The sequence below is a fragment of the Bufo bufo genome, chromosome 7, assembly GCF_905171765.1.
Source record: "Bufo bufo chromosome 7, aBufBuf1.1, whole genome shotgun sequence".
NCBI lineage: Eukaryota > Metazoa > Chordata > Amphibia > Anura > Bufonidae > Bufo > Bufo bufo.
The window spans coordinates 184,869,634-184,884,759 of NC_053395.1; the positions used below are offsets into that span (position 1 = coordinate 184,869,634).

At 45.5% G+C, this 15,126-nt stretch overlaps 1 protein-coding gene across 1 annotated transcript in view; it reads left to right on the forward strand.

Moving 5' to 3' along the window:
• Nucleotides 1-15,126, forward strand: part of LOC121008813 (dynein heavy chain 11, axonemal-like) — a 489,011-nt gene that overhangs the window by 274,537 nt on the left and 199,348 nt on the right. Inside the window, exons 58-59 of the mRNA XM_040441508.1 lie at nt 5,104-5,217; nt 5,299-5,442. Coding sequence (XP_040297442.1) covers nt 5,104-5,217; nt 5,299-5,442 — 258 coding nt within the window. The remainder of the gene's footprint in view (nt 1-5,103; nt 5,218-5,298; nt 5,443-15,126) is intronic.

A 15,126-nucleotide genomic window follows, 5' to 3' on the forward strand; every position in this document is an offset into this window, starting at 1 on the left:
ATCAGGAGACGTGGAGGAGGCCGTAGGAGGGCAACAACCCAGCAGCAGGACCGCTACCTCCGCCTTTGTGCAAGGAGGAACAGGAGGAGCACTGCCAGAGCCCTGCAAAATGACCTCCAGCAGGCCACAAATGTGCATGTGTCTGCTCAAACGGTCAGAAACAGACTCCATGAGGGTGATATGAGGGCCTGACGTCCACAGGTGGGTGTTGTGATTACAGCCCAACACCGTGCAGGACGTTTGGCATTTTCCAGAGAACACCAATATTGGCAAATTCGCCACTGGCACCCTGTGCTCTTCACAGATGAAAGCAGGTTCACACTGAGCACATGTGACAGACGTGACAGAGTCTGGAGACGCCGTGGAGAACGTTCTGCTGCCTGCAACATCCTCCAGCATGACCGGTTTGGCATTGGGTCAGTAATGGTGTGGGTGGCATTTCTTTGGAGGGCCGCACAGCTCTCCATGTGCTCGCCAGAGGTAGCCTGACTGCCATTAGGTACCGAGATGAGATCCTCAGACCCCTTCTGAGACCATATGCTGGTGCAGTTGGCCCTGGGTTCCTCCTAATGCAAGACAATGCTAGACCTCATGTGGCTGGAGTGTGTCAGCAGTTTCTGCAAGACGAAGGCATTGATGCTATGGACTGGCCCGCCCGTTCCCCAGACCTGAATCCAATTGAGCACATCTGGGACATCATGTCTCGCTCTATCCACCAATGTCACGTTGCACCACAGACTGTCCAGGAGTTGGCAGATGCTTTAGTTCAGGTCTGGGAAGAGATCCCTCAGGAGACCGTCCGCCACCTCATCAGGAGCTTGCACAGGCGTTGTAGGGAGGTCATACAGGCATGTGGAGGCCACACACACTACTGAGCCTCATTTTGACTTGTTTTAAGGACATTACATCAAAGTTGGATCAGCTTGTAGTGTGTTTTTCCACTTTAATTTTGAGGGTGACTCCAAATCCAGACCTCCATGGGTTGAAAAATTTGATTTCCATTTTTTAATTTTTGTGTGATTTTGTTGTCAGCACATTCAACTATGTAAAGAACAAAGTATTTCAGAAGAATATTTAATTAATTCAGATCTAGGATGTGTTCTTTTTGTGTTCCCTTTATTTTTTTCAGCAGTGTATTACGTCTCTCTACAAGTTTTCTTTGCTAACTGGAACTTGTAGTTCTCCATCCCCATTAAGCCAAAAGCCCCAAATTGCTTACCTCAGTCTAAAACCATATAGTAGTTTATCTATAGTGCCCAGTTATCTTAACTTATCTTAACTATAATTCTTTGCTATGAAAACCATTTATAGCCATTAGGTGGAATTCACAGACTACTGATCCTTGTTGCGTGTCATTTCTTTCGAAAGAAAAGCAGGACCATATGACGAAGAAATGGGAAGTGCAAAGCTGCATGTCATTTTTTGTCAGTGTGGTATCTATTTGCAGTTATAAATTGGGGGTTTGTGAATACTCTCAATGAGTGAGGATACGTTCTCATCCATGAACACATGCCTATCTACAAACATAACCAAAGTCTTTGTAGATTTTCAAAAGAAAACCTTTTTCTAACATCTGTAAATTTGCATACTAAGCATTGGTGCAAGCTGAAGCTCCTGTGCACATTCTGTAACATAACCACCTACCTTCCACGTGCCATTTAAAATACTGGTGTCTTTCTGTGTGGCAGAGAAACTCATGGTTCCCTTGAGGCCCTGGAGCCTGGGTGTTCCTACTGACTTTATACAGTAGGTCCATAAGGGTATCAATAATAGAGAATACAGGTCTTTAATGAGGTCCCTTTTCAAATCAACTAATACCTTGGATACCTGGGATACCACTAGCAAAAGCTTCTTGCTTAGATCTTATCTTGCAGTAAGTTGTGATCTAACTCTTATTGTGGAAGTCCCTAGTCCTTCAGATACCTAGAGCATTGACATAGTGAAAATTTAAACCAAGGACAGACTGGCCTACTAGAGTACCAGAAGATCCTCCAGTGGGTCTACACTTTGACACAATAATTGGTTCCTAATACAACAGAACCCCAAGGTTCAAGCAGAAGACAACCCTTATTTGGAGTGTACTTTGGAGACAGTCTCTTACTAGTATGTGTTCATAGGTTATTTTGAATGAACCCATAAGAACCAATTATACTATACTGATTGTGTGCCATCTGCCCTTTGGATTGTTTCATGGATTCGCACAAACTCTGCCAACCCTGACTTCAGCCTATTTACTGACTATGTGTATTGCCTGATACCCCAGCGCTTTGCACCAATGTCTCTGATCCCCCTTGGGTCAGCAGCTAGCCACACCAGCACTATTCTAAGAGGTAGCAGCCTGAAGTGAAGTCCAGATCTCTATATAGGGGTTAAAGGGTGAAAACCAGGGGACTGCCAGGATTACACAGGATAATGCCATGATAATGCACAGTGGTTCCAGAACCATTGCCTTAACCCTTCCCGACCAGTGCCGTAATAGTACGGCGCAGCGGGACGTGACTTGCCGCCCAGCACCGTACTATTACGGCCCACCATTCGGGTGGGTGCAGGAGCTGCGCCCGCCCGATCAGCTGCAGGGGACCAGCTGTTCCCGTTAGCCGGACCCCTGCATCGATGAAAACACTGATGACTGCGACATAGAAGGGGTTTGCTGCGGGTGAGGGAGCCCATCGGGTCCCCACGCTGCTGTGTCGGGGACCCGATGGATGAGAAGGCAGCCGGATGCCGTGCACGGCATTGGGACCTGCCTTCTACAGGTGCCCAGGAGATCCAGCCCCTGTAATAGACTAACAGGCAATGCCTTACAATACAGATATATTGTAATGCATTGCAGAGGGGATCAGACCCCCAAAAGTTAAAGTCATAAATAAAATTAAAAAAGTAAGAAGTGTTTTTAATAAAAAAATTAAGTTTTAAGTAAAAAAAGAAAAAAACGCCCCTTTCCCCTGATTTCCTAATAAAAAAAAGAAAAATAAATAAGAAAAAACGCACATATTAGGTATTGCCACATCCGTAACAACCGGCTCTATAAATATATTACATGATCCACCCCGTCCGATAAACACCATAAAAAAAGCCATTTTTGTCACCTTACATCACAAAAATTGCAACACCAAGCGATCAAAAAGGCGTATGTCCCACAAAATGATACCAATAAAACCGTCACCTCATCCTGCTAGAAATTAACCCCTACATAAGAGAATCGCTCAAAAAAATAAATAAATATATAGCTCTCAGAACATGGAGACACTAAAACATCCTTTTTTTTTTGTTTCAAATAAGCTATTATTGTGTTAAAGTGAAATAAATAAAAAAAGTATACATATTTGGTATTGCCGCGTCTGTAACAACCAGCTCTATAAAAATATCACATGACTAAACCCCTCAGGTGAACAACGTAAAAAAAATATATAAAAAAAGCTATTTTTGTCACTTTACACCACAAAAATTGCAACACCAAGCGATCAAAAAGGTGTATGCCCCCCAAAATAGTACCAATCAAACCGTCACCTCATTCCGCAAGAAGACCCTAACTAAGACAATTGGTCAAAAAATTAAAAAGCTATCACTCTCAGACAATGGAGACACTAAAATATGTTTTTTTATGTTTCAAAACTGCTATTATTGTGCTAAAGTTAAATAAAAAAAAGTAGACATATTAGATATTGCCGCGTCCGTAACAATCTGCTCTATAAAAATGTCACATGAACTAACCTCTCAGGTGAACGCTGGAAAAATAAATAAAAACTATGCCAAAATTACAAATTTTTTGGGAACCTTGCCCCATAAAGCGTAATAATGAATGATCAAAAAATCATATGTACCCAAAAATGGTACCAATAAAAATGTCCACTCTTCCTGAAAAAAACGAGCTCCTGCACAAGACAATTGGCAGAAAAATAAAACTGAAACAAACAAACAAGGAAAGTAGACATTTTTTATATCATTGTGTCCGTAACAACCTGCTCTATAAAAATAGCATATGATCTACCCTGTCAGATGAATCTTGTAAAAAATGTCAAATAAAAACGGTGCCAAAACGGTGCCTTGCCTCACAAAAATGTAATATAGAGCAATTAAAAATCATATGTACCCCAAAATAGTACCAATAAAACTGGCACCTTATCCCCTAGTTTCCAAAATGGGGTCACATTTTGGGAGTTTCTACTGTGGGGGTGCATCAGGGGGGCTTGAAATGGGACATGGCATCTAAAAACCAGTCCAGCAAAATCTGCCTTCCAAAAACCATATGGCGCTCCTTTCCTTCTGCGCCCTGCCGTGTGCCCTTACATCAGTTTACGAACACATTTGGGGTGTTTATGTAAACCGCAGAATCAGGGTAATAAATATTGAGCCTTGTTTGGTTGGTAACCCTCGATGTGTTAAAGAAAAAAATGGATTAAAATGGAAAATCTGCCAAAAAAGTAAAATTTAGAAATTTCATCTCCATTTTCCTTTAATTCTTGTGGAACACCTAAAGGGTTAACAAAGTTTGTAAAATCAGTTTTGAGTAGCTTGAGGGGTGTAGTTTCTACAATGGGGTCATTTATGGGGGATTTTCACTATGTAAGACCCACAAAGTGACTTCAGACCTGAACTGGTCCTTAAAAAGTGGGTTTTGGAAATTTTCGGTAAAATTTTAAGAATTGTTTCTAAAATTCTAAGCCTTCAAACGTCCTAAAAAGATAAAATGACATTTACAAAATGATGCCAACATAAAGTAGACATATGGGGAATGTTAAGTAATAAATATTTTATGAGGTATCACGTTCTGTTTTAAAAGCAGAGAAATTGAAATTGTAAAAATTGAGAATTTTTCTAAATTTTGGGTAAATTTGGGATTTTTTCATAAATAAAGGTGAAATTTATTGACTCAAATTTATGACTATCATGAAGTACAATATGTCACGAGAAAACAATCTCAGAATGGCTTGGATAAATAAAAGTGTTCCAAAGTTATTACCACATAAAGTGAGGGATTTGCAAAAAATTACCTGCGCAGGAAGGTGAAAACAGGCCCGGGATTGAAAGGGTTAATAGTTTCCCTTAATTGTGAACTTTACTTATGGACATTTTTGCACTCTTGGGTTTATGCATACATAGGTGGCTGCACTCCAGGCAGAAATAACAAAACAGCAACAAGAATCTGCAGATGACTTGGCTAAGGCAGAGCCTGTTCTCCAAGCAGCGAATGCAGCTCTAAACACCTTGAACAGGGTAATTACCCAGCCCCAGATCTTTTTATCATCTTTGTTTCTTTGCCTCAAAGAGAATGTAACTCATTATTTCAAAACACAGTTAAATCTTACAGAGCTCAGAACATTTCCAAATCCACCAGCTGCTGTGACCAATGTGGCTGCTGCCGTACTCGTTCTTTTATCAACGAATGGCAAAATACCTAGAGACAGAAGCTGGAAAGTCGCAAAAGTGTTGATGAGCAAGGTTAGAACTGTCTTTCAACTTGTGTACAGAAAAAGAAGTTTTTTTTTAGGGTAGTTACTAACAAGCGCCATCACCATGAAGTGACCAGGTGACTCAGAAACTAGTCCCATGGCTGAAATGTCTCATGTCTCAAAAACGTAAAGCAGGAGATGTCTAAAGCATAATCATTTAAGTGTAGAGTAGATTTGGAGAATTGTCAGGAAACTTTTTTTGGTGTGTGCGTTGTCCCCAGTGTAAACAAGGCCTTACAATAAATAGATGTTTTCATTTTTGGGCAGAGAAATGGTTAAAGGGGTTTTCCAAGACAGAGTACAATATCAGGATAGGTCATCACTAACAGATCAATGTGTCAACTCCTGGAACCCCTGTGAATCAGCTGTTTGAAGAGGTTGTGGCGCTTCAGTTAGCACTGTGTCATTCTCACAGAGTAATAAGCGAATCACCATACATTGTATAGTGGCTGCTCTTGGTATTGCAACCCAGGCCCATTCACTTGAATGGGACTGAGCTGCACATAGGCCATGTGACCGATGAACATGACGTTACTTGGTCTAGGTACAGGCAGATCTCACCGAAGCGCCACTGCTGATCAGCGGGATTGCCGGGAGTTGGGCCCCTACCAATCTGATATTGATGACCTATCCTCAAATTTATTAAAGATTATTTTAAAATGTCAAATATTCCTTGAATAAAGTCTGTCAGCTGGAATAAGGACTATCTTCTTCAGTACTGCATGAGAAGTTCTGCATATAAAGAGCCCAAATGACTACCTTTATTTTCACAGTGGTAATCATGTATTATTAGTACTGATGGAATCCACCTCAGAAGTTTACAGAGTTTACAGAATGGCTAGCTGTTCTGGCTTTTAAAACCAAAATGGGTCCCAATATGAGCACATGGCTTCCATATACCGTAACAAGCAATGTCGATAGGGACAGGCTTCAAGAGACAACCGCTATAAACTTTTTTGGTTTTGGTATTATTCCTTATACTAAAGTGAACTTACTTATAAATTGTCGACCTACATTTACCTGCCTGGTGCACATTCTGTCTGTGGAACCATACCCGCTGACCAGAAAATGTGTTTGCCATACAACCCGGGGTATATAGTATAGACCTGTACTAAATCCTCTGACAAAAAAGGGGCAATAAGCAGTGGGCATTTTGTGAGTTTCATAAATCATTTTAATTGTGGGTTAAATACTTGCATTAGCTGCTAATAAGAAATAATTTGAAGCAGAACCCATTTCTCTTGGCTGCAGAACTGTAATGTTACATTAGAGAAGACCAGTAGTACGGTAGACCATTATGCTGTAGATTATTTCAGCCTTTCTTAGGCTCCGGTGCTGACACTCATCACATTGTGAGCGGATAAGGCTACTTTCACACTTGCGGCAGAGAGATCCGGCAAGCAGTTCCGTCGCCGGAACTGCCTGCCGGATCAGGCAAAATGTATGCTAACTGATGGCATTAGTAAGACTGATCAGGATCCTGATCAGTCTTAAAAATGCCTGATCAGTCGAAAAAATGCATTGAAATGCCGGATCCGTCTTTCCGGTGTCATCCGGCAAAAACGGATCCGGCATTTATTTTTTCACCTTTTTTTCAGTCTGCGCATGCGCATACCGGAAGGACGGATCCGGCATTCCGGTATTCTGAATGCCGGATCCGGCACTAATTCATTCCTATGGGAAAAAATGCCTGATCCGGCATTCAGGCAAGTCTTCAGTTTTTTTAGCCGGAGATAAAACCGTAGCATGCTACGGTTTTCTCTTTTGCCTGATCAGTCAAAACGACTGAACTGAAGACATCCTGATGCAAACTGAACGGATTACTCTCCATTCAGAATGCATGGGGACATACCTGATCAGTTCTTTTCCGGTATAGAGCCCCTGTGACGGAACTCTATGCCGGAAAAGAACAACGCAAGTGTGAAAGTAGCCTAAGCAGCAGATAATCAGCGCAGTGTTCCCTGAAGCTGTAATGGTGAAAGTACATAAGATAGAAATGCTTCTTCAACCCTCATCTAATGGCACAATTATCTCCATCCATGAGATGTGCAGTGTATTAGGGGACAAGTGCACCTGCAGTAAAGGTCAGGTCATTTCAGTTGTTATTTAGCTATCATTCTTAAGGCCAATTTACTAAAACTGTTCTTGACAGTTTTCTTGCCTGGTCTACATGTTATGCTGCAAGTCATTAAGGGTCAGATTTACTAAAGCATGTAAATGAAAAATGAGCCAAGAAATGTAAAAATGAACCCAGAGGGCTTATATATACAGCCACATGCAGAAATTAAGACACCTGTTGACAGTGGAGACCATGAGTAAGATAATGATGAAAGTGGCCAACCCACCCCTCTGTAGTGAGTCTTAATAATCCCCATGACCTTAGACTGTATCCAAATAGATGTCACACCGCAAATAAAGATAAAGGGGGGGGGGGGGGGATTTATCATTGTAGGTGTATTTGAGGTTAGTTTTTAGATTGCCATGTGCACCTGCATCAAATTCATTACAATGTCCCACAGTAATAATACATTTAGCGCAAGTGCAATGTGGTTGTGTCTGTTTCAGTAAAAGTACACCTGGGGGATGCTTGACGTGGAGTTGTGACTTTTTAAAAAGTTGTACTACATAAATGTGTCACAAAAGTGATCTACTGTGATATTCTGGCCAAATTTTTACTCCAAATCTATAGGTGGCGCTGGAATGCGTAACGCTCAAAAAGTCACAAAATTTTTATATAAGTGACCTCAAAAAGTCGCAAAGCCCCTACTGGTGACTTTTTCAAGGCCAGAATTCTGGAATGCAGGGCTTGATAAATTCCCCCCCAAAGTGCTTGAAATTGATAGTAGGTAGATATGACATGGGATGTTTCAATATTTGTGCTTTAATAAATCCTTTTCCTTGACATGTAGCAAATCATTATCATCCTTAGGGCTCAGTCACACGACCGTGGTTTTGTGCTGTATCCGAGCCACATTTTTTCCGGCTCTGGTGCGGACCCATTCACTTCAATGGGGCCGCAAAAGATGCGGACAGCACTCTGTGTGCTGTCAGCATCCGTTGCTCCGTTCCGTCGCCCTGCAAAAATGATAAGTCATGTCCTATTCTTGTCCGTTTTGCGGATAAGAATAGGCATTTCTATAAAGGGCCGCCCGTTCCGCAAATTGCGGACTGCAAAACACGGCACATTGGTGTGAACAAGCCCTTAGGGTCCATTCACACGTCTGCAAAATGGGTCCGCATCCGTTCCGCAATTTTTTGCGGACCCATTCATTTTCAATAAGGCCGGAATGTGTTGTCCGCATCCGCATTTGCGGATCCGCACTTCCGTTCCGCAAAAAAATAGAACATGTCCTATTCTTGTCCGCAATTGCGGACAAGAAAGGGCATTTTCTATGAGATTGCCAGCGATGTGCGGTCTGCAAAATGCGAAACACACATTGCCGGTGTCTGTGTTTTACGGATCTGCAATTTGCGAATCCGCAAAACACATGGACATTTGAACAGACCCTTAATATATATTAAATGGTGGTTTCACATGAAGCGTTTAAAAAAAAATATATAACTTTTTTTTGCAATTTTCCATGTAGTTTTTTGAGCCAAAGTCAGAAGTGGATTCACAAGGAATGGGAAATATAAAGGGAAATATAAAAATAGACCTCTTTCTGGCTTTGGGTCAAAAACTGCATAAAAAAATGCAGTGGCATTAAAAACAACACCGTGTGTGAAACCACCCTTAGGTCGGGTTTACACAATTCAGCTGTTAGCCTCCCACATGCAGATAATGCTGCCAGCCTCCCACATGCAGATAATGCTGCCAGCCTGCCACATGCAGATAATGCTCTGCCTTCCTGGCCTAGTCATTTTGAAGGCAAGACTTCAACTTTACCCGCAATATCATGCAGCCATCGCGGGTTGGCAGAGTTTCAGTCACATGTGGCAGCTGGTGTGTGTGAATTAGCTTTAATGGGAGTGCACCTGAAAGTAATAAAAACAACCAATTAAAAGGCCAAATCAGGTCCATATAGTGAAGTCTGCAAGGTGGTCTTCTCAATTTAAGGAGTTGTCACAAGGCATATTCTACATTTTTCAAACCAGCACCTGGATTTGAATACTTTTATAATTGCAGAACGCGGCGGTACTCAGTACCGCCACTTCCAAAAATTGCCCTGGAGAGTACCAGCACCTCTCCGTGCGCCCAGTACGTGGGTTTCCGGTACCGGAGCGCAGGGCCGGCCTTTGGGGTGTGCGGGCTGTGCGGCCGCACAGGGCGCCATAGTAACAGGGGCGCTGGGCGGCCGACAGCTCGCAATGTAATATGCGGCAGGCGAGGCTGAACTTGTGTTCTCCCTCGGGGCGCCCCCTCCATCTAGCCCTCCCCTGTCTGACCTGATTCGTTCCTCCTCCCCTGTCTGACCTGCCTGCTGCCCCCGCCGCTGCCAATAAGAAGAGAGACGGGAGGAGGAGGGGAGGGGCGCACTGCGCCACCAATGAAGATAACTGACCTGAATACAAAAACAGGAGGCGGGTGCTGGAATCAAATAGCCGACAGCCAACCTCTGTGACAGGGAGCTGCGATCAGCTGCAGTTGAGTTAACCCTTCAGGTGCGGTACTGGAGGGGTTAATTGTAGCTGATCGCAGCTCCCTGTCACAGAGGTCGGGTGCCGGCTATTTGATTCCAGCACCCGCCTCCTGTTTTTGTATAAGAAACGTTTGTGGCACAGTGCGCCCCCCCCCAACACCCCAGTATAAGAAACGTTGGTAGGCAGTGCGCTTTCCCCCCCAAACACCCCAGTATAAGAAACATTGGTGGCTCAGTGGGAAGTGCCAGTGAGGGTTAAAAAATAATAAAAAAATTTTAACTCACCTCCTCCAGATGATCGCGTAGCTGCCGTTCTCCTGTTTTCTTCAAGACCTGTGGTGACGTCACTGAGCTCATCACATGACCCATTACCATGGTGATGGATCATGTGATGCTAACAGTGATGTCACCACAGGTCCTTTGACAGGTCATGAAGAAAGAACAGAAGACGATCAATTGGAGGAGGTGAGTTAATTATTATTTTTATTTTTTAACCCTCATTGGCACTGCCCACTGCGCCACCAATGATTATTATATTGAGGGGGGGCCCACTGCGCCACCAATGATTATTATATTGAGGGGGGGCCCACTGCGCCACCAATGATTATTATATTGAGGGGGGGCGCACTGCGCCACCAATGTTTATTATATTGAGGGGGGGCCCACTGCGCCACCAATGATTATTATATTGAGGGGGGGCCCACTGCGCCACCAATGATTATTATATTGAGGGGGGGCCCACTGCGCCACCAATGATTATTATATTGAGGGGGGGCGCACTGCGCCACCAATGTTTATTATATTGAGGGGGGGCCCACTGCGCCACCAATGTTTATTATATTGAGGGGGGGCGCACTGCGCCACCAATGTTTATTATACTGGGGTGATGGGGGGGCGCACTGCGCCACCAATGTTTATTATACTGGGGTGTTGGGGGGGCGCACTGCGCCACCAATGTTTATTATACTGGGGTGATGGGGGGGCGCACTGCGCCACCAATGTTTATTATACTGGGGTGTTCGGGGGGCGCACTGCGCCACCAATGTTTATTATATTGGGGGGGGGCGCACTGCGCCAATGTTTATTATATTGGGGGGGGGCGCACTGCGCCACCAATGTTTATTATACTGGGGTGATGGGGGGGCGCACTGCGCCACCAATGTTTATTATACTGGGGTGTTGGGGGGGCGCACTGCGCCACCAATGTTTATTATACTGGGGTGTTCGGGGGGCGCACTGCGCCACCAATGTTTATTATATTGGGGGGGCGCACTGCGCCAATGTTTATTATATTGGGGGGGGCGCACTGCGCCACCAATGTTTATTATACTGGGGTGTTGGGGGGGCGCACTGCGCCACCAATGTTTATTATACTGGAGTGTTGGGAGGGGCGCACTGCGCCACCAATGTTTATTATACTGGAGTGTTGGGGGGGCGCACTGCGCCACCAATGTTTATTATACTGGGGTGTTGGGGGGGCGCACTGCGCCACCAATGTTTATTATACTGGGGTGTTGGGGGGGCGCACTGCGCCACCAATGTTTATTATACTGGAGTGTTGGGAGGGGCGCACTGCGCCACCAATGTTTATTATACTGGAGTGTTGGGGGGGCGCACTGCGCCACCAATGTTTATTATACTGGGGTGTTGGGGGGGCGCACTGCGCCACCAATGTTTATTATACTGGGGTGTTGGGGGGGCGCACTGCGCCACCAATGTTTATTATACTGGAGTGTTGGGAGGGGCGCACTGCGCCACCAATGTTTATTATATTGGGGGGGCGCACTGCGCACAATGACGGGTTAGGGAAATTTCACAGCAGAGTGCGCATGCGCTGGGAGCCTCGCCGGCGGTTAGGGTAGGGAAAAATTATGGGCCAGTGCACAGGTGCGGTGATCGGATGGATGTTCTCAGCAGGACACCGGCCGACACTGCGCATGCGCTGGGAGCCTCACCAGCGGTTAGGGTAGGGAAAAAGCACTGACCCGTACATAATTTTTCCCTTCCCTAACCGCTGGTGAGGCTCCCGGTGCATGCGCAGTGTCGGCCGGTGTCCAGCTGAGAACATCCATCCGATCACTGCGCCTGCGCACTGGCCCAGAGACTCCTGGCGCATGCGCACTCTGCTGTGAAACTTCCCTAACCTGTCATTGTGCGCCTGCGCGGCGCTGCACACCTCCTCACGTCATGTCCGGTGCGACCGGAAGTGACGAAGGTAGGGAAATCTCACGAAGTAGGGAAGTATAACATTACACCGGCCTTTGGGGTGTGCGGGCTGGTAACTACTTGGTTGGATAGTCAGCCAGCCTATGCCATGATGCCAGCAACAAGCAGTGTTTTTTTGTTTTTTTTTGGGGGGGGGGGGGCGCCACAAGGTTAGCTCGCACAGGGCGCCTGGACACCTAAGGCCGGCCCTGCCGGAGCGCAGCGGAGAGCTGGCAGTATCTCCTCCCTAATGTCGTTGGCTGGGCAGCTAGTGGAGGGGGGCGGGTCGTTGCAGAGTACGGCTCAGGCTGGCGCAGGCAGGGAGTTGACCTCACGTTAGGTGACGTCAACTCCTTCCCGCGCGCCTGTGACTGAGGAGCGATCAGTGCGGCGACCAGTGACTGGTCCTCCTTGGAGTCAGGAGTCGGACGGTGCAGCAAAGAACATCGACTTTGCTTTGGAATCCAACTTCTGAAGAGTACTGGTGAGTGACAGGCACCCACCCTCCCCCCACACACATTAGTTCCTCTCTGTACCAGTACCCCCCCCCCCCCCCTACAGAGAGGAATTAATGTGTGTGATGAGGGGGGGGGGGGGGTCTGATGTGCAGGGGGGTACTGGTACAGAGAGGAACGAATGTGCGGTGGTGGGGGGGGGGGTACTGGTACATAGAGGAACTAATATATATGTGTCTGATGGGTGGGTCTGATGTGTAGGGGGCCCCTGCACATCAGACCCCCCCATCACACACATATATATTAGTTCCTCTATGTACCAGGACCCCCCCCCCCACCACCGCACATTCGTTCCTCTCTGTACCAGTACCCCCCTGCACATCAGACCCCCCCCCCTCATCACACACATTAGTTCCTCTCTTTACCAGTACCCCCCCCCCCCACCACCACCACACATTAGTGCCTCTCTGTACCAGTACCCCTCTGCACATCAGACCCCCCATCACACACATATATATTAGTTCCTCTATGTACCAGTACCCCCCCCCCCCACCACCGCACATTCGTTCCTCTCTGAACCAGTACCCCCCTGCACATCAGACCCCCCCCTCATCACACACACACACACATTAATTCCTCTCTGTACCAGTACCCCCCTGGCAGGGGGGGTACTGGTACAGAGAGGAATTAATGTGTGTGTGTGTGATGAGTGGGGGGGGGGTCTGATGTGCAGGGGGGTACTGGTACAGAGAGGAACGAATGTGCGGTGGTGGGGGGGGTACTGTACTGGTACATAGAGGAACTAATATATATGTGTGTGATGGGGGGGTCTGATGTGCAGGGGGGGGGAGCACCGGCGCCTAATAGAGTACCGGCACCTCTTTTGGCCCACTTAAAGCACTGCATGTAATTAAAAATTTAGTATAGCCAGTGAGCTGTTCAACAAAATGTATCTGTATAGCGCCACCTGCTGTTTATTCTTCTCCTTATTTTTTGTCCGTCTCACTGAGCTGGTCGAACGTGCTCCATTTAAATCTTCAACTGCTATAAGCAATTTGTTCTGTTAGAAGCTGTGGCAGTTACAGGGAGAGAGCTGCAGCAGAAAGTACATGCCCCCTGAGCTGCCAGGCTGAAGATAATCTAGAGCAACTGACGCAGTGAATGTAGAGATCTTTGGACCCTTGTGCAATACAGGGCTGGTTCCAAGTTTGTTAGAAATAGATTGTCATGTACTATATGATACAGATGTAGTAGAGTTAACACTCATGCTTTGAGATGTGTTATCTAAACTAAATGCGTTAAAGAGGACCCTTCACTACAATAAAAAAATGTAAACTAAGCATACAGACATGGAGAGCGGCTCCCAGGGATCTCCCTGCACTTACTATTATCCCTGGGCGCCGCTCCGTTCTCCCGGTATAGGGTCCGGTAGCCTTATATGTTCGGCTCAACTGGGAGGAGCCTGCCGGCGTCTTCTTCTCCCATGCTGTAGCGCTGGCCAATCGCAGCGCTCAGCTCATAGCCTGGGAGAAAAAAAACCTCTCAGGCTATGAGCTGAGCGCTGCGATTGGCCAGCGCTACAGCATGGGAGAAGGAGACGCCGGCAGGCTCCTCCCAGTTGAGCCGAAAATCTGAAGCTACCGGAGGCTATACCGGGAGAACGGAGCGGCGCCCGGGGATAATAGTGAGTGCAGGCAGATCCCTGGGCGCCGCTCTCCATGTCTGTATGCTTAGTTTAGATTTTTTATTCTAGTGAAAGGTCCTCTTTAACCACCTCAGCCCCCAGTGCTTAAACACCCTGAAAGACCAGGCCACTTTTTACACTTCTGACCTACACTACTTTCACCGTTTATTGCTCGGTCATGCAACTTACCACCCAAATGAATTTTACCTCCTTTTCTTCTCACTAATAGAGCTTTCATTTGGTGGTATTTCATTGCTGCTGACATTTTTACTTTTTTTGTTATTAATCGAAATTTAACGATTTTTTTGCAAAAAAATGACATTTTTCACTTTCAGTTGTAAAATTTTGCAAAAAAAACGACATCCATATATAAATTTTGCTCTAAATTTATTGTTCTACATGTCCTTGATAAAAAAAAAATGTTTGGGTAAAAAAAAAATGGTTTGGGTAAAAGTTATAGCGTTTACAAACTATGGTACAAAAATGTGAATTTCCGCTTTTTGAAGCAGCTCTGACTTTCTGAGCACCTGTCATGTTTCCTGAGGTTCTACAATGGCCAGACAGTACAAACACCCCACAAATGACCCCATTTCGGAAAGTACACACCCTAAGGTATTCGCTGATGGGCATAGTGAGTTCATAGAACTTTTTATTTTTTGTCACAAGTTAGCGGAAAATGATGATTTTTTTTTTTTTTTTTTCTTTTCTTACAAAGTCTCATATTCCACTAACTTGTGACAAAAAATAAA